This window comes from Vanellus vanellus (assembly GCF_965231255.1).
Source record: "Vanellus vanellus genome assembly, chromosome: Z".
In the NCBI taxonomy this organism is placed as follows: domain Eukaryota; kingdom Metazoa; phylum Chordata; class Aves; order Charadriiformes; family Charadriidae; genus Vanellus; species Vanellus vanellus.
In genome coordinates this window covers 89129904-89154558 of record NC_138908.1, presented here as the reverse complement: position 1 = coordinate 89154558, position 24655 = coordinate 89129904, and the positions used below count along the sequence as shown (strand labels likewise).

The following is a 24655-nucleotide window of genomic DNA, read 5'->3' as shown; positions in this document are numbered from 1 at the left end:
ACTTCCAACGCGCCTGTGTCATGCTTGGGGCCACTACTTCTTTTGCTTTTCCGTGTGATAAGCACACGTGTGCCCCGAGAGCCGGGGCACGGGGAGGCGACACCACCACGCGTGGGGCTGTGAGGAGGGCGCACCACGGGCTTCGAGCAGCAAAGGAGCCCCCATTTCTGAGAGGGTCGGGCAAATACAACGTGAAACTGTCTTCGCCCAAGACCAAGTAAAACAGCAACAAACAAACAGGTTGGTCATTACCACAAAATCTCTGCCTGGACACAGACCAGCTTCCGAGCAGAATGTCACAAGGGAACCGGTGGAAGCATCACTCCCGGAGTAAGGCTTGGACACTGGGAGTCTGCCCTGGGAAGAGAGGGAGGGACCCAACAGACCTTTTTCATTGTGAGTATCTGGGAATCCTGAATTACGCAGAAGATACAGGAGGAGAAGCCCTGACGGCTGGAGGAGCTGGAGAACGAGGCAAGAAATCCTACATGAGAAACATCATCATGGCATTAACACTCACACTAAATCCCCCCCGCCCCCCAGTCTGGTATTTGGAAAAAGCCACAGCCCTCAGAAGAGCTCCTCTCCTCATCACCTCCGCTGGATTTCTGCCTGCGAAAAGGGACCTCTTACCTGGAGGAACAGTTGCCCTTTCCTGCCGTACCCAGGCGTGTCCCCGCTCTGACGCAGGAACGTGTCTGGAGATTATGGGGCAGTTCAAGACCCACTATCCCTTAAACCTTTCACGAGATTACTGGAAGGAGAGTTAAATCGATGTTCCAGTTAGAAGTGAATGGAGCCTCCTGCCGAGTGCTGAGCTCCACTCGGCGGCTGCCGCAGCGTGAGCTCCCGGGCGGACACGTGGTGCCGGTCCCGGGGCAAAGGCAGCGCGGGACCCGGGAAGCGCGCTGTGACCACGGAGCGATTTCACATCGTGCCCAACAGCTTTCAGGTCACTCGCCAGTAACTTTTAGTGGTTTTCCTCCTGGCAGCACCAACAACGACTTATGTTACTGGTTCACAGCACCCCTTGCAGGTGCAGGACAGCGAAAAGGGAAAAGAAACAAAAGTATTAATAATGGCTGTGAAAATTTAATTTTTATTATCTGTTCACTGTATACAAAACACCATTCTGCATAGTGATAACTCATTTGTTGTACAGTTGACAGTGCACATCAACAAACAAGTGTTCAAGAGGTATACACTGAATGGAAAGGGCAGCGATGGCCGGTGCACGTTACACACTACGATCCTGCCACGCCAGCTGCGTGTTTTAGGACGGAGAAGTACCTCATAACCACTCAATATGCGAGTAATATAAATGGGATAACAAGCATTTACCAACGAACCGAATTAAGAGTGAGGATGAAGAGAGAGAGCGAACTGATGTGTGCGATACACAATTTCCAGAGTGATTAAGAAGTTTTACAGAGGTGGCTGAGAAGGATCCGTATTTTTTCAAACACTTCCATTTTTAAAACTGTTAAAATTTAATGATAAATAACAGAATCTCACAAATCTTTAGGGGCAAAATGCTCCACATTTATTTACATATGAAATGTGTTTAATACAGTTGTAATGGACATAGTGTATAGTAACATCTGACAGCAGCAAGACTTTTAAGGAACCAAACAATTACTACTGTATATCATGCAGCTATCTATATATACACAATTTGTTTTAAAAAAAAGTACAAAAATTTTTTTTAGGGATACATACAAGGTATAAAATGCAAAAACAAACCAAAAATATAACTCTCACAGAGAACTATATGTGAAAGGGACAGTATGGTACCTTTTTGTACTTTGTGAAAGCGTAACGAGTGCGATCAGGTACGTGTTTGAAATGGCTGAACGAGCTCCCCGCGGGCCGCGCCGAAGCCGAAAGCCCCGACTACACTCACACGGGCTGGTGTGCTGGGTCCTCCACAGTCGTGGTTGTACGTGACACTGAGCACCAGAACATTTGGCATTAGCGTACAGAGCTGGAAATACCAACCCCTGCAGCAAGGGTTAACTGGTTTCTTTCAACAACCAGAGACAAAGGAAAATACATACTGCTGTGTATTCACTTCTATATAATGTTTAATAAATTACATGACAAGAAACATCATCATTATAAACCTACTCCTCTAATTACATCTTATTTGTTAAATCCAGAGCAGCCCAGCCCTTTTGTGACAGATTGAGCTTTGATCACAAGCACCTGATGGCCTGAAAAATCACTTCATGACACGCGGAGTTGTGCAATTATACTTTTCGAAAGTACTTTAGCATTCCAGGGGGTCTGCACCTGTTCCGGTGGTGCCACCTAAAACCAGCACCGCATTTTACGTATGCAGCGGTACTTCTTTTTTTTTTTTTTTTTTTTTTTTTTAAATATATAAGTATTTTAAGAGAAAGTTTAAAAGCTTCCTTAGACATTTAGAAGCACACGTTGTTAGAATTTAAAATCTCCCCTTAGCTTGCTTCCCCTCCCCACTCTCCTCCGAGCACTGCCTTCTGAGGCGCTTCCGTTAGCTAAACGTGCTTTCAGAAGCACTCAAGTAAGAAACAGTTTAGGAGAACCCAAGGAACTGCCCCAGCATTCAGATCTCTGTTTTAAAGAAACTTACTAGAAAAAGAACAGAAACAAAACAGAAAAACCCAAATTTTCCACTAGATACCAATACAAACACATAACAAAGAGTATAAAAGTTATTAGTTTAAATATATACAAACTCTTTTCAACTCAAATACTGCTTCAATGGTTTTGAGGGTATAGACAATGAGGCGAAGGGGACGCTTTTATGCAGAATATATTGCAACAGCCTGAACAGTACTGTTAACGCTATTATACCTCGAGCTTTCCGTAGCAAAAATGTCATTAGTATTCCAATGTGGAGAGAGATTTCTGCGTCCCAAACGATCCCATCACTTTTCAGCTGAACTCATTCTTTTTGACTTAATGAAGGCCATGCCGTGTGTTCTCATGTGAGTGTTTAAGGCCGCTTCAGTTTCAAAAGTCTTTGCGCACACTTTGCATCTCCTGTCGGATGCTGTACTGTCAGATGACTCATCCTCATGATTGGGTTTATTTTCTTGCTGATTATCCTCCCCAGCCCCGTTCTGTTTTGACACTGGCTGCGGCTCCTTCAGCTTATGCACAATGAAGAGATGTCTGGAGAGGGAGACGTGAGATGTATAGCAGAGTCCACATTCCCTGCACTGGTACGAAGAGCCGTCAGATTTATGCTGAGGAATATGTTCATGAAACTGGAGAAGATTTTCTGTTGTAAAGCCACAAACAGCACACTTGTGAACTTTAAAAACATTTATCTTGAGCTTCTTCAATGGCTGAGTGATTGCACCACGTGGAGGCCTGAACTCCAGGACAGGTTCTTCCAATTTACGCTTTGGGCTAGGAACCTAAAAAATGCCATAAAAGGTATATCGTGTAAGCATAAATAGGCAGTCCTTTCCCTAACTATTTGTGACTTGCAAACTTTAAAAACTTTCCTCTGGGAGATTCCAGTACAACTTTGATAAATACAATATTTGAAGGTCTCCCCTCAGCCTCCTTTTCTGCAGGCTGGACACCCCCGGTTCCCTCAGCCGCTCCTCACAGGACCTGTGCTCTCAAACACGTACCCGGTAGCCTTTCTACAGCTCTGGGAGGACTTGGTTGCAGAGGTTTTGAAAGGTGCTCTTAAAATGGACCGCCAAGGGATAAGTTATATTCGCTGTCATTCAGTGATCAAACCAAACAGAAAGTCTTTGCAAAAACATGCTCTAGTTCCAAGCATGACAGAATTTGTTGCAGGAACCTTCGAGACACCTTTTTGGCTCTACTTCACAGAAGATCAGACGTTTACGGGATCAACATACCTGCATCTATCAAAGATGCATACCCACAAAAATTTCACTCTCAGTGACTGAACAAATCTTCAAAGTGATTACCTTTGTGTCTTCTTTTACTTCCCTTTCTTCCATATTGGTCGATTCAGTCATTTCTTTCACATCAGGGTCTTTAATGCCGTGCATCAACTGAATATGTTTTTCCAACATCAACCGCTTGGTAAAAGTACGTCTTGAATCTGGGCAGTGCCTGCATAAACACAAAGCGGATGTGCACAGATTCAAATGCCGTGCCTAACAAAGGTCGTAGTGTTCTGAAAAATATGAATAGGACTAGTAAATAAATCCAGACTAGAGTACCATCTATTAAAGATAGCGACAACGTTTCTCCAATCAATTGCACAGGTAAATGTTATAAGAAAAGGAGCGTAATTACAAAATAAAACTAGAAATATTTAAGCAACTTACATTCAGGGCAAATGAGAAGTTCTCTGAAGATACTATCCAAAATGGTACAAACTGTGAGTCAGAATAAAACCCGGGAGCATCTGAGTTTGTTTCCTGGACCTCTGGTGATATCATCAAACTGCACCTTCTATTAGACGCTTTCCCCAATTTCTCCTTAATTTAAATTTCATAGGGAGAGCAATCACCTTCCATGTAGGAGGAATGCTAGTTCCAAATGACGCTTAATTCTGCACTCAAATCCAAATACTTGGAGAACAGTAGTGGATACTCCTTGGAACTAGTGATTCCTCCCCAGCTCCCTTTCCAAGCTCAAACTAACCAGCAGAACAAACGTGCCTTTCACAATCCGTGCTTTATTCTCCCCCACAGAACCAGCTGCATCGCTCCTAAACCTCTCACGTGCTTTTGGGAAGTGTGTTTCTCCTGAGCTCCAATGTTGTCACATACTGTACGGGTGTCTGGAGGAGGGATGGCCAAACAAGAACTGCAGGGGAGAAAAACTCTAACACCCTCTTTCCGAGTCTCTCTCCTAAATGCTGTTTCATTTAACTTTCTTTAAAAAAAAAAAAAAAAAGAGACAATAGCGTAGGCATTCTGAAATGAAAACAGAGAACCACAACAAGCTTTCTGCTCCAAGGGTGTGCAAAACCAAGGGTACATTAGACACAATCTGATGCAGGGGCTGTGTCAGGCGACCTCGGAGAAGGGAGACAGGAGGGTACAGAGCACTTTGTTGGAACGCTCTGCTATGCACGGCAGGCGCAAGTTTCCTTGTGCGTTCCATAACACAGCAGAGATCACGCTACGGCCGAGAAGGGACTGTTAAGATCTCAGCCGCAGAGAATGGCCGCAGCCCGCAGCTCCCTTTGCAGAACTTCAAACTCAGTCCCGCAGCATGCAAATACATACAAAACTATGAATGAAGCGATGCAACAGAAAGTTTGTATTAGGTATCTTATCTGACTGACACGGATTTTTCTATTAAATTATGCATCGTCTCTCCAGCCACTTAAACATCACTTAGGATTTTTAGACATTACACACTGGCTTATGTATGTAAAAACCCCACTACAATACTGGCTTTTGTAGCTTAGAAGAGTGGGTAGTATATTTGAGAGACTATTGAAAACCAAGTTCCCCACTGCAAAACTATCAGCCATGCAAACTCCCAGCTCAGTAAGGTTTCAGATTTGCTTGCCAAAGCCCTGAAAGACAGCAGAGCAGAACTTTATGTACGTGCATTCTCAGTAGCCTGCTACGTTTTCTGCGTGCAGGACAGCCGGCACAGCTTGCCCTGGCTATGTATCTAGAGACCCGATTCATTTGACTGAATGGGACACTGGCTTTTATACAATCGAGAAAAGAAATTCAACTAATGAAAGTTTTTTGTTGGTCTATATTCTGTTTCCAAGTAAATAAACGTAGAACTTACGAGCATGTATAAACCTTCCTAATGCCTTTGTGCTTGATACGATTGTGGCGACATAAACTATGGGACGAACTGAAAGATTTGTCACATTGTCGACAGGGATGTTTCTTCATTTGCTTAAAAAAAAAAGAATAATAATACATTAATTAAAAAAGCTCCGTAAAAGTAGTGCATGTGTCAAACCTTTTCATAATAGGAGAGAAACATCACTTACCAGTGTCTGGAACTGTGTCTTCAAGAACACACCACTCCTACAGCTACACTGCAGAAGCCAGAGGACCTGGACCTCTTTGAAAGCAGTGTGGCCACTGTGAGCTACACACACAGCTATCACCAGTTGTAAACTGGTGTCACAGACTGTGGATGAAGAGAATTTCTTCCACCAAAGCAGCAGGGAAGATCGGTGGATTATTTCTGGACCAGTAAAGGCAGTACAGTGAGAGATTTGCTTTCACTATAACGTAACCTTTCCCTTCCCATCACCAAACTACGTCTGCAGGCGCTGACTGAGAGAGCTTATCAGTCGCCTACAAGGAGGGGTGAAGAGCACATAATAAGGGCCAAAGCAAAACATCATGGACACCGACACACCGACAGGGCTCTGAAAAGTCACGAAGAACTGAAAGTATGGTCCGATGCCAACTTGAGGACCATCCGTTTGGGGAATTCTGTGGGGTTTATATTACAGTTTGTTACGTGGAAGGAGAAAGAAAAGGAAGGAAGCTGAAAAGGATGGAGTGGTCTCCCTCTACGTCGTTCCAGCTGAACATGGCTGCAGGAGCCATGTTCCTGAAGAAATAACTCCAAAACTCTCCAAAATCGTGGACTGTACAAGCCCCAAGAATGAATGGCATGGTCCTGTCCCTTACATTCCGTCAGTCCTAGAACTCAGATCAAACGGCATGTCTCATCAACCGGAGTAGTTTCATACAACCGGTCAAGTATCTAGAAGGAAAATCACATTCCCCAGATTGCTTTTTCCTGCTCCGCCAGCAATCACAGTTTTCCTTCAGAGTGTCAATGACATTCTTTCCTGCACTTATTGGGAAACTGAAAAAAACAAATTTTATTCTACTATTCTGACTGAGGCCACCGAGCAAAAGACTTGGATCAACGCTTGAAATTGGACCCTTCTTGACTCTTCTGGAGAATCCATCCAAGATCTGTCCCTATGTTCCAAAGCACTCAATGGCAAAGATTTTCTTCACAGAATAATGTAAAGGGTTTGGCTCACATATTCTTAACTTCTGAGGAAGTGACAAATTCCTAAACAATGGAGATGCACAATAATCCACATGGACATTTTAATATGGCATGAGTGATCCTCTGGTGCCTAATATTAATCAATAACAATAATAATAATTAAAAAAAGAATTCTCAATCCTAAATACTCAAGCCACACAGAAATGCTTAAGGACCAGAAAAACATCCATCTTATTATACTTGTGCTCTGAGTGCTGAACTTTTATGTTGATGTTCATATTCTCTCTAATGGCTACATTGCTCAGGAATAGCTACAGACAAGACAGTGGAGCCCTGCAGAGGTGATGTCGTTACTGAAAATTATCATTTACTGCAAAATTTGGAGGGAACGGTGGAAGGTTTGTACACGGGAAAAAGTGATGTCTGGAATGGCTAAAGGAGTAAGAGCTGTTACAGTGAGATGAGAGACCTTTGCTATCAGGACCAAAATCACACAGAGTGTGGGGGAAGGAAAGAAAAGCAGTTTTGAAAGGTCATTCATGCAAATGTGAAGCAGCCCATTAGGAAACATGATATGGTAATTTTATTGGGGCTAGTCAACATAATGCTGGTAGAGGTGCAGTACTGTTCAACCTAGACTTCCTTTTCATGTTTAAAGGCCAATTAAAACAAAGGGAAATCAACACATTTCGCTCTTAAATTGTTGAAGGTGAGAACCTTACAGTGTGTGCACACAGTGCATGCTTGTTCACGCTAACGCATTAATCAATACGTCTTGCAGCACGGTTTATGCAGTACGCTTATGACTGGAATGCTCTGGGAAGAATTTATAAAATAAAATAATGTGAAGTTCCATGAGGGCTTCTATCAAGAAACAGCCCTGCACCATGCTGTACAAACACACAAGCTCAACCACGGCAGCCCCTGCACCTTTGCCGAGGCCACTGCCCAGCACAGACGCACCGAGCCCTTAGTCAGAAAAGCAGCAGGAGGACTGTGCAGTAGGACCCAGTCCCTCTCGGAGCACCAGGGGCACTACCAGGGGCACATCCATGACTACACTCATTCTAAATTCATTGGGAAGATTCTGCATAGAGACCCAAATAAGATTTTGGATGGATTAGTTTCTGCAACGGCAGCCAGACCCAAAAGAACTAAAACATCAGTTCTGTAATTAGGTGCAGGATGACCTGTTGTACAGCATCCTGTCTTTACAGGAAGAAAGAGGATGTTCAATTAGATGCACAGCAAGTCGGAATTGGTAAAGCAATTCCTGATTAGAAAACATCTGTCCTTTCACAAACGCACTTACACACAAGTCCTAGGAAGCTCAGCATATGTCGGCCTGGCCGAGCGCAGACATGCACGATCCAGTGTCAAGCCAGGAGTCGTACAGAGTTGTCAGAACCACGCTTTGGCGGGGCTGTTGACTTTTTTTTTTTTTTTTTAAACAGAACTTTTAAAATTAGGCAGAGTCTCGCACCAAGATGGCTACAAATGTTCCTACCCTACAGCTGGCTTACCTTCAACCAGCTCAGGAAGAGGACACATAAAATGTGAATCTATCTGTCTGTGTAGAAACTGAAGAATCTGTCCGAAGAGGATATACCTGGCAATACCTCTCCTGTGAATACCTCTGAATAATCCAGCCTGGGGTCAGCTAAGAAGGGTTACAGCTCCAGACTTTCACTCTGATCCTGCAAAAGCAGCAATTGGAAGTGAATAGCTCCTGAATTGCTTAATTAATGTTTTTAACAAACATTCTCCATAGATCATTTTAGAGCATTTAATCCACACCTATCGTTCTTAAGATAGCAACATTCTTATGGAGTTGTACCTCTATTCATTTTAATATAGGTATGCCTCCTGTGTTATTTGAGGAACCCCTTGAATAGGGATAGAAAGTAGCACATCAACGCAAGCAATGAAACAGGCCTTTAGGCCAGTATTCGACTGCAACAATTACCTAACATCTCATAATAAGGGGCTGTTCCTGAGGTAACACTGCACATTCTCATTAAACATCAGAGACAGAAAGATACATATTTAAAGCTAACATTTAGAAAGCATTATCAATGTGTTACTAACCTTAATTTACAGGCCGTCTGCCACTTTGCTGTAGATGTGATCAGACTGGGTATCACTCTCTAGCTCACTCTGAAGGGACAGTTTCATAGGGAGGTTGCTGTGGTTTGTTTTTAAGAATTGCATCGATGTAAAATGCACCTGGTCATAACTTATTTCTGTTTGCCACAAAAAGCACCGATTGGGTTAATATTTGGACTAACAGGCAAAACAGAGCGGACCAACAGTTTATATGCTGCTAAAGAGACTGATTTTGACAGAAAATTAAACCGTGATCGTATGAGTGTTACAAGATCAGAAACAAACACTCCGTGCGTAGGCATGCCGCAGGGACTGTAACACGTTTTATGGAGTTCCTTTATAGACACTACCTAGCAGAAGCGTCAGGAATATACCTGCTAGGCTTGAAACTGAAGCAATTAACAGTGCCTCAGTGACTTCAACAGACAGAAATGCAAAAACGGTCTTTTAGAGCAACTGGAGAAATCAAATGGAGACCGCATGACCTCAGATGTTCGTCTGCTTTTCATGCCCTCGAGCTGTAAAAGGAGAACCAGGTGAAAGAAAATGTAGTTCTGCGAATCATAATCCTTTAGTTCTGTATATTTCGTTCCAAGGGGGACTGGCAACGTAGTTACGGGACTCTGCGGCAGGGAGGCTGAAAGAGTAGAGTGGGAGCTACGCGAAAGGAGAAACAGCGATAGTCTCGGGTCAGTCAGGCTCGGGTGCTATTTGCTTGAAGTTGCCATAAGAGAACTAGAGATGACATTCGGCAGTCCGGCGTTTTCAGCTTTTCCATAAAACGTTTATAAACAGAATAAAATAATTTGCACAACAGCCTTAGAAGATAAGCACTGTAACTTGAAGGGACACAGAAACCTCTGGAAACGTGCTATCATTTATTATAGCACATGAGCATCCTGAAAACTAGAGATTTTCACTTGGGATGATTCTTCTCCACTTAGGCAAAGCAGTCTGTTATCCCTTCCAGTTCTGCTCTTTCTGCAGTGCAGCACAGTACATTAGTTTAATTCCCTGCCTCCCAACGGAGAAACGACTCGGATAATTTCCACTAGCACACAGCGAAGGACGGGACTGGAGAGCAGAGGAGTGCTGTGTGTCAGCTCCGCGCTGGACCTTGCTGCAGTCTGTCTCAGACCAGCTAAGGAGGGTCCATCCGAGCATCAGTCGCGCTCTGCCTACCTGCCAGTCTTCTCAATTTCATTTAGCTGGAAAAGCTGTGGGATGCAGCAAGGACATCCAGCTGTCTTTCTGCTGACTGGAGAATACAGCACTCCCGTATTTCACTTCCAATCCATTTTAAGTAAGCTAGCTCAAACACAGCTGTTTTAAATACAAAATTCAACGTGTTCAACTCGGCTGACTTGTTGGCTGAACCTACAAGTGTAAGATTAGAGCAGCGGCTCGACCTGAGAGTGAGTCTACCTTTAAAATGAAATGCTGTTTGGCACTCATTGGGCCAATAAAACAAGACCCCATTCCCTGAGCCTAACAGTTAATGAATTTTAAAGAGGGAGAGGGAACTGAGAAGGCCCAAAGGAAAAATAAGAACCTGGATCAGATTAGATGACTTGGAAAGAGTGAAAGATGTTCCAGTATTTCGTCCATCTTGAAATTTTGCTACTGGATGAACAAGCCTACAATTAAGTAGGAGTGTGTGGATTTTCTCAGTAGAACTATGTAGAAAGTGACAAAAACTAAGCAGCCAAAGAGAGAAAGATGAAACAGATATAAGAACAAAGAAGAATAACAATGGAACTTAAAGGAATTATTTGCAAAAACACAACTGAATTTGGAAAACAATGACTTCGTATTTCAGGTTTAATTCACTTTTTTGTAATTGAATATTATTCATTTACCTTTCCATGTTCTTTCCTCATGTGAGAGATGTAAACGTCTCTCTGAGTGAAGAGCCTATCACACTCCCAACACGTCCAGCCAGGATTAGCGACTTTTTTAGGCTCTGCTTTCTTCATGGGAGACGGAGATTTCTTCTCCAACTTTTCTGTTCCATTGACAGATTTTGTGTCCTCTTTGTTGTGACCGGCTGAGTTCTGAGTTGTGGGTTTAGTACTGAGAGGCAGATTTATCCCCAGGTTTGGTGGCCCCTCAACACTTTTCAAAGTTCCATGCATAGACTACAATAAAAGAGAGAAAAAAAAAAGTACAAAACTAACATAGACATATACAGTCGTATTGACAAAATGCAAAGACCCTCTGAATCAAAAGTCTTCATTTACTTCATCACGCTGTTATCAGATCACATTCTTAACTTAAAAGAAACATGATTAAGTAAAGGCAAGGCCTAGCATAAAGAGAAATTAGCCAACAGCACTAACAGACAGCTCCCATAGCTAAAGAGAAGTTTTCTTCAGTGGCTTAGACCTTTTCACCGAAAAAAAAGAAGAGACCTTTCAGGTTAAGTTTAAACTGTTGTTTAACAGGGAGGAAAACAGGGCTCAAGAGGTACTTTATGTTAAGTTTAATTTCTTGCCTTACTTACCTAACATAGTTAGTCGGGCATCCTCATTTCAAACTACGTGACTAGAGATTTCCAAGAAGGAAAGGTTTATACTGAGAAATTTTCACTTGGCACGTTGGTAAATAGACAAGGAAAGGCAACTCTGGAAAGATCGGGCAACTATAGTTTAGGATACATTAACATTTTATGCTGAGGCTGAGTTAAGCCCTGTCTTACTCCATGCTCAGGTTATGAGCCCCCTGACTTAGGGCTATGTTGCTAACAGTCCCGACAAGCAAAGGTGTGCAGGGCTGATAGGGACCAGGGGACAGCCAAGAGGTATCCAACAAGCTGTTCTCAAGCACGCTGCAGCTCTTAGGTAGTGACGCTTCCTCGCTGATTTATTTCCAGAATTTAAGTAACCACCAGTAAGAAGGGAAGAACTCCTCTACCTCCTCCTTCCCCAACTTCTGGAGCCAGTGTCGTACGCTGGTGTGATACCTGAGCCTACCAAAACGATGACTAGTCAGGAGGACCCGGGCTCCAGCTACGTGTCTGAGTTTCATACATGAACACGGACACAACAGGAGTGAGCAGGGTTCTGGGCCAACAACAAGGACTGCAGCCCAGGCGTCACATACTCTTGAACACAGATCCCACTATCCAGGTCTCTTTCACATCTGAAAGACTAGCCATCCCAAACATAATTCTTTTTCCTACAAATAATCTCAGAAACAAAAAAACATTCAACATGTTCTTGAGTCTGAGAATATAAGAATACAAATCTGATACTCCAGTGTAATACTTCACCATGAAGTCCTTTCGTAAAGCCTGTGGCTTTTGGGACTACACGCTGGCTCTACAGCAAATGTCAACCTGATCTGTAGAACACGTTCTTCCATTTAACAACTTTTAAAAGAAAAGCCAGTAATTTAAAAACCTAAAATGTTATTAAAAAGCAAAGCACACAGGACCAACTGACTGGCTCTGAGAACAAACTGAAGCTGTGCAGCGAAGGAGGAGGTTGCCTTTAGTATCCCACTGCACCAGGACAAGAAGCACGGGGTAGGGGGAAAGGAGGTTCCTGTACTTCCAGGCAACTGAAATTTGACCTGGAGATTCCACCCCGGCTTAACTTGTCAGCACATAAAATGGTAGTGCACAAATTTCTAAATACCTTTTAAATATAATACTTGAAATTTAATTTCTTGTTTGAAAACAAAAAAAAAGCATTAAAGCATAACAGGGAGCCACAGTGATCACAGCAGATATCACGAGCAGAACGGGGAGTGTGATACGTCCAGTCCGGACCTTCACCACCTGTTCTCACTGCCCGTTAGAGATGGCCTTGTAGCTAGCCATTACGGGAAAACGAGACAGACATCTTGCCAAGAAGAAACGTTCACATCTGCAGGAATTATTCTAGGTTATTTTTTGTAGCTCTAAATAACCTCCTTCTGAGCTTCTTTCTGTCCCTTTCTGTTCTATTTTCATCCAGATCTTCTCTGCCTTGATGGTTTATGTCTAGCCATACCAAACAATTACTTTTTGTGCAGCTGGGCTGAGCTCTGCCCTTGTCTGGCACTCATCCTCTCCCCAAGTCCTTTTCTGTTTTTATCTATACCCTGTTACTGGTTTTTTCATTTCCTCTTAACTGAAGTCCAATTTATACTTTGCTGCTGCTGCGCCTACTGCTATACACACATCCTAACTGTAAAAGCACTAGCAATTCTGAATAAAAGCAGTAATACTGTTACTGCACGTGTATGTTCTAATCCCCTAATTTTATTCTCAAAAATGTCTGAATCATTTATAGTGAAACATGCTAAAAAAGTACTAGTTGAAAGTACAAATACTGGCTTGGAACAGTAAAGCCAAGAGAGGACCATTTAAGGTATCTGGCATAAACGTAAGACGATTCTTATAGTAAACGTGAACTAGTTCAGAAACAAAGGAAATATCCCGTCCTTCTATTTCTGATTGTTTAAGATTGACTTTAAGACCAACTGTTTTTTCAAGACTTGCGATCTTGTTTTCTACACAACTTCACAGTTGAGACTGAAATGCAAAATGATGGTTTCAGCAGACAAGAAAGATGTCTGTTTTTCCACTACTCTGTATACAAATTTTACTAAGTCTCATGTGTCACTGCAAGGGAAACCCACGGAACAAAGAGCTACCATTCTGGATTGTAATACTTTGCAATGCTGTAAGTAACTTCAGCTGTTACCAGGCACCCGATCTTGTTAATAAGGCATAAGAAATTTCAGCACTGCTAACAGATTTGGTATATATACAAGAAAGTAACACAGTTTATGGTTATTTATGAGAAAATGCACTTCAAGTTTTTTTCAAAGCGTGTATGTGCTCATGTTTGTATGTAAACACACGCACAAATAACCTCTGCATCTATTCAAGAAACATGCTTGTTCCTACCGGTGAATTCTGAACATCAAAGGTTTGATTTTATAATGTACTCCGCATTCTCAGCTCCTAACATTGGAATAATATTTAGAATACTGTAAATAAGGGTCAATACTTATTAGGATGGGACTAACTTACTTCACCATACCCATTATTATTATTATTATTATTACCCATTATTACCCCAAATGACCTATTGAATGCAATGCACTGAGATATTCCTAGCACACCCAAACCCAACATTCGTATAGAAAAACTGAATTAGCGATTGCATCACAGATACACTGAAGACCATACAAAATGTAACATTTTAACGTCTAAAAACATTATTCCCAGATTACTCTTCTGGAATTATTAACATCTCTCTCTTTCAGCAGTCGTCTTGTTATTCTGTGCCTTTTTACAGTATTTTCTCACAGCATATATATTGCATGACACATGGTATCTACAAAGGAAACAAGAGAAGATGCCTACACACCTTGATATGATCCATCATAAGCTGTTTCTGTGCATATAGAAGAGAACAGTCTGGACACTTGAAAACAGACACCTTCTGGTTTTCAATGTGCTGATCAAAGTGGCGATAGAGCAAAGGTTGTAGAGTAAACACAGTGTCACACATAGAGCATTTATATATTATTCTAAAAACAGAAGTACAATAAACAATGTCAGTCACGTTGATGATCTATTTGCAAGAATCACGATGTTAACTTTTTTCTCAGCAGAGATAAGATCTGACATGTTTAAGTAATCATTTCATGCTGCCTGAAAAAAGTTAAAATTAAACTAATTCAAAACATCCTCCAATTTCAAAATATGGGAGCAGTAGAAAAAAACCCAGAAGAATAGGAAAAAAAATCATTAAAAAGTGCAAACAAGAAGCCAGAAACAACAGCATATGCCAGTTACATATATAAAACACCAACATCTGCTCAGGATACTCTGAAAGTTAAACGTCTGCAGTTTCTGAACTCACATTATACCTAAAGGACAATATACCTGTTTCAGGTTGGCAAAGGCAACATGTTTTAAGGGAGTGATTGATTCCATCATATATGCTTCAAGATAAATTCATTTTTGGTAATGTACATGGCTCTGAACCTCCTGAATGCCAAGCCTAGACTCTCTTCACGCTCTGAAGCTGAAACTTCTCGGGATGGCATTTCCCCGTTTCGAAGTTACAAGCCTCTAAGAATCTGTCTTTCGAAGCAATGAAGAGAGAGCACCAAAACCCCAACTTCCTCTCTCAGAGCGTATGTGACTTCTGAAATTAGCTGCTTAAATCTCCCATTCTGATAGGCAACATTCCAATAAAAATTGTAACAAAAGCTATGTATGTTTTAGCAGCTGGGTAACTGGTGAAGCAATGCACCTATTGGTATAATTTCAAAAGCGCTTTAGAAATAGATATACTAATTAACAGAGAACTAGGCAAGTACTGGACACTAAAAGCAGTGAAAATTAATATGATAGCCAAAATTCTGTACCACAAAACCCTAAGAACATTATTAAACAATCTGAAAATAGTTGTAATTTTAGCAGATCCTTGTCAAGTGTCTGTCCAACAGACAAAAGACACAGGGAAACCAGAAACATAACCCTCTGATCTAAATGCTGCAGCAACTACTACATGACAACAGTTTGAAGCTGGTTCCATTTTGCTGCTGATTTTATAATGAAAAGGGTAGTTTCAATTGCATTCTAGGTAATTATTAACTTGATAGATTGCTTGTTGGTTTTGCTTATCTGTACGTTTGACTGCACTAAGAACGATTTCCCTGGCAACTGAAGGTGAGTGATGAGATTAGCCATTCCACCTGCAACCCTTTAATCTATCTCTTTATAATTACTAAATAATTCTATTCTTTCAGAAACATCACACTTCTTTTTAACTTGGAAAATGAATGAAAGGAAATAACACGTGAAAGGAAAGTAACAAAGAAATTCGCGACAGATCACGAGATGAGAGAGAAATGTACTCCATAAGCCATCAGAAGCGGTAGTAGTTCAGGAGGAGGAGTTCAGCTGATCTGAAAGAACCCCAACAACTGGTGCTCAGCACAACGCCAGGCGCTTCCTCTGCGAAACACCTCTTCCTAATCCCGTCCATTAGAGCTGGATCTCTATCCTAACAAGTGACTTTCCATTAAAAAAAAAACCAACACAAACAAACCCTGCTTGTTGGAATGCTGAATTTTCTCACTATCCGCATAAACGTTCCACGTCCCTTCCATGTCCCCCTAAGCAATCAGCATCCACAGCACGTTGTGCAAGAGCTCTAAAGGCCACTTCGCACTGACACTACAAGAAAAGGGACATTGCTTCGACACTCAATGAGTCCAAATATTCGGAATACTGAAGAATAGTACACTTAATCATATTAACTATGAAAAGTATTATTTTTGTGGTGTACCAAGTGGTCCCAGTTTCTCCCATATGCCAAGATAACCGTATTATCCCCAGAGCCTTCCCTGACGACCTGCACGCTATTGCGCCGCCTTCTGTGGCGAAGGCTGTGCGGGGCACCACGCGCTCGGCAGAGGCGCAGCGCCGGCCAGCTTCACCCGCTGAGCGGGGAGCCCCCTCCCCACCCCTCACCCCCACACTGCTGACCATAAAAGCTTCTTAGGCGTTATTCGAAACGAGCATTTAGTTTGTCACATTATTACTGATCAGAATCCTATCTTCTTGGATAATCCCCGTAGGAAAGGTGTTAAAGAGCTTGCCAGAAATAGGAAATGCTTCTCGGTAAGAATTAGCAAGAAAGAAATCCCAGGTTCCTAAAATGCAGTTTTGCCTCACGTACCTCACACCAATATAAAGCCCCGTATCTTACTAATAATTATAACTGGCATTGAAAGAGAGAACTCCTGGGGAAAAAAGTCAACGGATCAGCACCGCAGCAGGTCAGCTGAACGGCGCACAGGGAGCGGGTGCGCGGAGCTTCCCCAGGCACCGTGCTGTCACGGGCACTCTGTGGGATGCACTGGTCAAGCTCTGCGGGCAGGAAGAGCCAGAGGATTCGCTAGGCAGGGAGCACTCCCTTGGCCACAGCACGCAGAGCTGCCGAGCACCTAGGCACGCTCCGCCGTCTTGCTCCCATCTCAGCAGAGCAGCTAGTGATAATTTCAAGCAGTGATTTTCCTCTCCACTGCATCCAAGAAAAAACCCAGTTTCCTCAGAAAAGTCCACTTGTAAGGCCACAAGTTAGAGCACTGGTGCTACCCATGCACACTCCCTAATCCCGGGGCACCAAATACTTTTCTTCTGTCCCTTACATCCTGTCTCTTAGAGCACTGTCCTACATCCCCACCAGCAACTCTGTCCAGAAGCGAGGAAGCGCCAAGCCCCATCACTAACCAAGCAGGCAAACGCGCCGCGGCACAAGACCGGGTCGCAGCCTGGTTCCTGGCAGGGCGATTTTCACCCTTCTGGTTCCCTGCTCACATACCACCGCTAATATCCAGAGTCCCCACATTTTGGTGCCGGCTGCCGAGTAGTCGATCCCATGGCTAGGTGCTAGAGAGACATGAGTAACTCCATATCATTCCATGTTAGCGAGAGGCAAATAAAGACTGGCAGGATTAAAAATAATTCTCTGATTATTTCATGATGTATATTTCTCTTAGAACCATACTTTGCAAATAAAATTAGACACAAGAAATTAGAAAACCGGCTTTATCATCTGTGGTGGAACTAGAGAGTCATCTCAGCTGGAATGAGTTCAGCTCTGTGGTATATACATTTATCATCGCAGAGCTACATAATTTAATCAAATAAACTATGATCTACTATACGCTTCAGATTCTTATCGTATCTAAAGTAAGGAACAGAAGACTACAGAATGGCTGAGGTTGGAAGGGAGCTCTTGAGGCCATCTAGTGAAACCCCTGCTCAGGCAGGGTCAGCCAGAGCAGGCTGCCCGGGACCACGTCCAGTTTCAAATGTCTCCACAGACTGAGACTCCGCAGCCTCTGGGCTACCTGTTCCAGTGTTTGACCCCCTTCACACATCAGTAGGGCCCTCCCGAGCCTTCTCCTCTCCAGGCCGAGCAGTCCCAGCTCCCTCAGCCTCTACTCGCACGAGAGATGCTCCTGTCCTTTATTCATCGTAGTGTCCCTTTGCTGGACTTGCTCCAGTACGTCCACGTCTGTCTCGCACTGGGCACCCAGTGCTGGGCCCAGTACTGCCGCGCTGCCCCTGTGGTGCTGAGCAGAGGGGAAGGACCTCCTCCCTCGACCTGCTGGCACTGCTCTCCCCAAGCCCGGAATGACCACGTCCCCGGGTAACGCAGCACTCTCGAGCCCTGACAGGAGAAAGTGAACCTGCTAGAAAAAACCCTGACGCCTTTCTGAATTTATCGCGTACAAAAATGATCTCTCTCTAAAACCAGTCAGAGCCAAACACATGTATTTTCTGTGTAAGCTAAAAGACTTTACTCTGTTTTCACTGAAGCAGAAGTGCTATCTGGTAGAGATCCAAATTTCAGACAGGTCTCCGGGAAAAGACTGTACTCAGTTACATTCACACCAACATACCTAACACTGAGTTGTGACTATATGCACTTCGAGCATTTCTTTCAGTCACATCAAAAGCATGATTTTCAAACCTAAATACATGCAACTGAGCATGCTGGTTTGTTTTATAATTGAAGCAGTCAGCATTTCACATAGAACAGCTAAAAACCCTGTCCAAAGCTTAAAGGCTGTTACGCTTATTCGGGACATCATTTGCAACCACCTCCACTCCACGCGCCCCCTGCGCAAGGCAGGCAGTGCAACTGCACCCACAACGGCTGCTGCCCCACCGCGCTCACCACAACAGGCACGGAACCCGCTCCTTCCCACTGTTCAAAAACACGCTTAACAAATTCACATATTATCTTAGAATACATACAGACGTTATCTCGCAGAACAATGCTTTCATACCACAAAAATGTTTAGCGTTTCGAAAGCTTCTGCACCGGAATACGGTATTTCTTCTTCCCGTTTTTTTTTCCTCTAAAAAAATGGCACTTGTGGTATAATATACTTTGCACCAATAGTACAGTATATATCCACGATTTGGCTTAATAAACAAGAATTTCTCCAACATCCAAAAAGAGATCAGCCATAAAAAAATATCTTAGTGCCACTCCTACGAAGTTACACTGTTTACTGAAAAAAGAAAATCACATATAAGCTTTGGTTTCCCATAAAACCCACGTAGCATCCTTGTGAAGCTCTCTCCTGTAGCATGCCTAGGTTGAAAGACAAGACAGCCATCCGTTTCCCTATATTAAAATAATCTAATTTCATCCCACTGAGAATCACTGCACAGAAACTTCATTTTTCATACACCAAATAGTCTACTGTTTCTGTTCTGAAACAAACCATTTGTAATGCAATTGTAAATCGCACAGTTCCAGTAAATGCCAGAGGCACACAGCCATTTACCCAGCGAGCCCGACTCCTGCAAACTAACCGGTGTGACCCAGCGAAGAGTCCCTCGGGACCGGACTAGCCTCGGCCCGCTTGCGGGACAGAACCGGCACGCCTTCCCCAGCCGCCTCGACGAACTGACACTCGGGGCCGTGTTTTGGGCTGCACCGCTCAGGAAAGACATGGACCGACTGGAGAGGGTCCAAAGGAGGGCCGCTAAGATGATCAAGGGGCTGGAGAACCTGCCCCATGAGGAAAGACTGAAGGAGTTGGGTCTCTTCTCCCTGGAGAAGAGAAGGCTCAGGTGGACCTCCTCACAGTGCCCCAGTACTTAAAGGGCGGCTACAAAGAGGACAGAGTCTCTCTTCACAAGGAGGCACACGGAGAAGACAAGGGGCAACGGGTACAAGTTGCACCAGGAGAGGTTTCCTCTTGATACAAGAAAGAAATTTTTTACAGAGAGAACAATCATTCACTAGAACAACCTCTCCAGGGACGTGGTGGAGGCCCCATCACTGGAGGCTTTCAAGACGCACTGGACAGGGTGCCAGACAAATCTCAGCTCAGCTCCCTTGCCCATGAAAGCCTGGACCCGACCATCCTTCGAGGTCCCTTCCAACCTGGGCAGTTCTGTGAATTTAACACAGAACATTACAGCACGTAAACCAGAATTTGAGCAACGTCACAAGCACTTCATGTCAACTTGACCAAGATACATGAGAAATATCCTCAGAAACCAACTAATTTGAACAACAAAACCATTTCCTTTTTAAATTGCTACTGGGTAGCAGAAATACATGTAGTTAATTCTGAGGAAAACCACAGGTCCTGATAGCTTGAAACAGAGCTTATTAAAGGGTGAAACAGCAGGCAACGGGAGCGCCTTGAGTGTTGGTGGCAACACTGTACTACCTACAGATGCTCGTGGAATGGAAATATAGAACTCCAAACGCTGCGACGGCTGGAAAAATCCTACTAGTCACTCTGCATGCATTTAAGACAGCATCTTGATTAGAAATGGCACATTTAAACAATACACAACTTCTTAAGAGCAGCACTCAATTATGAAGTCTACAATTCATTACAATACAACAGTACTTCATAAAATTTTATTTTAGTCTTTTTATAATCAAAATAAATTCATAAAAGAATACAATTATAAGGACATCTATATGGAAAGAAAACTAATGCAAAATACTTAATTCATGAAGTTGATCAGGAACAGTTCAGCAGATCCAAGCACAATTCAAGAAATCTTCTGCACTTTTCGTATGTGAAGTATCTTACACAAATGGTGATCTTAATCTTTTGGTTTTCTCTAATGAAACTTATGGGAATCTGAAACAAGTTTTAGATTAAACGTTGGTATTTCAAAGCCTCTCACTGAAGATATTATACCTTGTTTTCATTCGGGATGGTTTCTCACTATGTGGAAATGTCTTAATTTTGTATTGGACAAGGTAAGTTTGTTGCCATTTTGCTTTAATATAGGTTTAAACACCCTAAACCTCCTGTTAATATGTTGGAAGAAAGAGTGATAAACCAAGCTCTTCTGAAATCTGGTTATTACGTTACATGGTACCTCGTTCCTCTCATCTGCCTTCTATATTCCCGAGTCTGCAAGTTGTCAAAAAGTACTAGTTTGCTCTGCGCCCTCCAGAGAAACAACACAGAGTTAAATACTGCAATATCTACTCTCAACACTGCACTCGTACCAACAGAGGAGAAAGAAGACAGAAGAAAAAGGTCTACATCTTCCACGAAGAAAAATATAGTAGACAGAAAAAGAACGGATCCTGCAGGAAAAACACCACCCGACATGCGAGCAGCTGCCTGACCAAAAGAACGGGGTGTCGCAGGCGGCTGTAGCCCGCGACAATCGCCCGAGGTCAGCCCACAGACGACAACTGTCGCTTCTAGAAGCATCGCTCACAAGCACACACCCTGACCCCTGTGAACCGATGGCACGAAAGAACCGATTTTCCGAATTCATCCGGATGACTATCTGTGAGCATGTAATAGAAAAAAAAAAAAAAAAAGAAAATATCTTTTTCCCACCTTTTCAACCAGAGGTTATGAAAATCACTGCATAAGCCCTGATGAGTCTTAGAGGTTCTTTTTGGAATGACATTCTCTTAATTCACAGTAAAAATGCAGATAAGGTAAGCAAATTAAAAGATAAGAACGGGCAACACACTAGCTGCCTGTCCGACTGATTTCTGTAATTACTGTATAACTCCCTTGTAGCGCGCAGTGTTTAAAGAACTGCTATTGCTATGTTCACGGAAATTTAACCTTTGCCAAATAAATTGCCAGCTAAAAACTCGTGAAAACATTACACAAACCCCACACATTACCAACAGGATGACAAACTGTTGGTCGTACAGTACGTAACATTTAAGAGTATAAGCACAGGACAGAATGCAATTTCTCAAGTTACTAAAACGCAGGCAAGTGCAGTAGAAGATGAATTTTGCTTACTTTGGTTCGCCTATCTTGATACCCGGGTGTTGTGTGTAGGCATGGGAGTGTGTACTGGGAGCGGATTTAAATGCCATGGGACAGATAGGACACTTGTAAAAGACTTCACAGTGAGAACCTTGAATATGAGACTTGAGTGCCGCCACATCAGAGTAAACAACATTGCAATGCACGCAGCTGCAAAAAGAGCGGAAAAGAGTCAGTTCAGCCTAGCTCAAAGCAGTACTGAAAGAAACGGAATAAACACTGATTTTCAAGCAAGTGGAGGAGATAAACATATATATACAACCGGGTAAAACTACATTATTCTGTCAATTTAAACAACTCTGTAAGAATCAACATAAACAGAGATTTGAATATCAGAAAGTAAGAAAAAAGAAATTCCCCAAATTTAATTTGAAAATCTAAGAGATACGAAGTCAGAACACGTTTTTATGGCGTTACAACGAAACAGATAGAAGGGCTGACAGAGGAATATTCTATTGATTGTAAAAAGAATGCTTAAATCCTCTGCAAATTTGTAAAGAGATTTTACAAAATGTGTTTCTAGCGCATGCAGTGGATTGTATAAGGTACGCCACAGCAATTTAGAAACTACCACCAAAATGGAAAACCAGTAAGGAAAACATTTCCACCATTTCCCTTGTTTAGATTTAACGAAGACAAACTGGTAATGATTTTCTGTACATGTAATCAAATCAGTGCTTCGATTTAAAAACAAAAAAAGAGTAATTTAAACTCAGGACAACTAAACCGAATCTCTACAATCAGATCAATCTATTAGAGTGGAATTCTGAAAATATTTTTCAAAAACATACTTCTGCTGTGTCGAACATTTGTGACCTTTCCGCATCTATTCTAAAATGAAATGATTAAAAAATAGAATTAATATTAGCACATAAGAATTTCTATACACAATGGTCCCTTTTAGTGCCATGCATCTCCAGTACTAAATGCTACCAAATGAGTCCAAGAACATACTGCAATAAGCAATTACAAAATAATTTGTCAAATGAACAAATTTCTTATTCAACAGTATTTTGCATTAAGAGTTTTACAGCTTAAACATGGAAGGCCTCCACCCTTCCAAAATTTTAATTTTGGCATCTATCATGGTAGTATGATTGTTGTCATATAAATGTCAAATCATTTTTTGGTAGGTTTTAATGCCATGATGATAGCAGTAAAGCAAGAAATAGTTATACATCGTATTCAAGAACCCCGTTTTCCTTTTAAAATGTATCACCTTTGAATTTTATGAAATGTCATCCTTTCTTTTCTGAGCACTTAATTTACATTCTTAATACTATTAACTGAGTTTATATCTATCTAGTCTCCCCTTACCAATGCATTTTCTACAGTAAAAGTCCCCGTCTTTTTTGGGTCTGTTAAGATCTTCTCTGCTTATACAGAGATGCACATTTCTTCACAGGGGTACAGAGCACGATCCTCTCATTAACAGATCTACTCTAAGGCGTCACCTCAAGAGAGCCGGGCTGCATCTCTCGCCTCCCCATCCCACCCTGCCTGGACTTTATTATTCTCTAGTCATGTGACGTAGTAAATGATCCTCGGCATCCACCACTGTGTATCGGAACAGTTCTTGAGGACCGAGCCTTCCTTTCTTGGACTGCTAGAACAGCTTGTCTTCAACTTGGAAGATGCAATTAAACTTAAGGTTGAAATTTCCAGCTGATTTAGTTCAGACAAGTAGCCTAAATCGCTGAAATCAAGCTGAACTCCTCACAGAGGTCCTTTGGCAAGGCAAGACAGGCTATGCGGTTCCTCAAGCAAACGCACCATAGTGATAAGGAGATGCTGAGGAGCCCAAGAAGGAAGACATTAACTTTCCCAGACACTGCTTTTGTTTCCTAGGTATTTTTGGTTTAGTCTCACCATATACAGAAATTCTGACTTAGTGTGACGCAAGATATTTACAATACATCTTGGAAAATTTAGTAACCCTAGTTTAGATTCACAGGGAAGGATTTATGAGTCTTCTGCTGTTACTGGTGCAGGCCAGGAGTCCTTGAAGATGATTCCATCCATGTACAACCCAAGAGACACAGACTAGAGGCAAGGGAAGCAGAGTGGAGGGAGCAGATGTGAGAAATTCAGGACAAGACAGAGAGCTGCTTGGGAGAAAAGAATGAAAGAGAACATCCCAAAGAAACGCAGAGAGCTGAGAGTTGTGTCGGGCCATGGATTCAATCTGGAAACAGATTGCCACAGCAGCTGGCCTGATGCAGCAAAAACGCTTTCTTCCCTTAGCGGAAGATTTCACAGCCATCCTATAACTGGAGTTGTGGCACCTTAGGAGGGAAGAAGCTGCCTACTGGTAAGATTTTAAATCACCCTTCTCCAGTCAGACAGGATGAAGTGGAAATGATTTAGGACTGCTGAGCAAAGCTCGGCTGTATGGGCGGCTCTTCCGATCTCTTGCTGTGCCGCCTGCCATTCAGTGCCAGTAAAATTCTAAGATAAAACAATTTTTCAAGACTTTCAAAACTTAACATTTCCACGAAATACCCCTGATCCCCATTTTCTCAGTGAGTTGCCATTACAGGGAAACATAAGAATAAAAGGGAAACTGAAGAGTAACAAAAAAGAACCAAAAGACCAGGCTGTTTGAATGAGAAAGGTAATTTTCCAGTAATGTAAAGCTGAGGAATCTTGAATTCCCACAGAAAAGAGAGCAACCAGACAGGTGCAGTACGCCCATCAGCATCTCGACAATAAATTCTGGCAGTAAATACAGAGAACGACTGTTCTACCAGAGAGCAACCCAAAAGTCAATGTTTTGAGAAAACTCAGAAGGTTTTTTTAA

The 24655-nt window shown here is 42.5% G+C and overlaps 1 protein-coding gene across 1 annotated transcript in view; it reads right to left on the bottom strand.

The window, feature by feature from the left end:
* Window positions 1-1165: 1165 nt before the first annotated feature.
* ZNF532 (zinc finger protein 532) overlaps window positions 1166-24655 on the bottom strand; it is a 45332-nt gene continuing 21842 nt past the window's right edge. Inside the window, exons 5-10 of the mRNA XM_082497472.1 lie at window positions 21829-22005; window positions 14406-14568; window positions 10902-11180; window positions 5737-5849; window positions 3939-4086; window positions 1166-3407 (exon numbers count right to left, since the gene is read on the bottom strand). Of these exons, the coding sequence (XP_082353598.1) occupies window positions 2913-3407; window positions 3939-4086; window positions 5737-5849; window positions 10902-11180; window positions 14406-14568; window positions 21829-22005 (1375 nt within the window). The 3' untranslated portion in view covers window positions 1166-2912. The remainder of the gene's footprint in view (window positions 3408-3938; window positions 4087-5736; window positions 5850-10901; window positions 11181-14405; window positions 14569-21828; window positions 22006-24655) is intronic.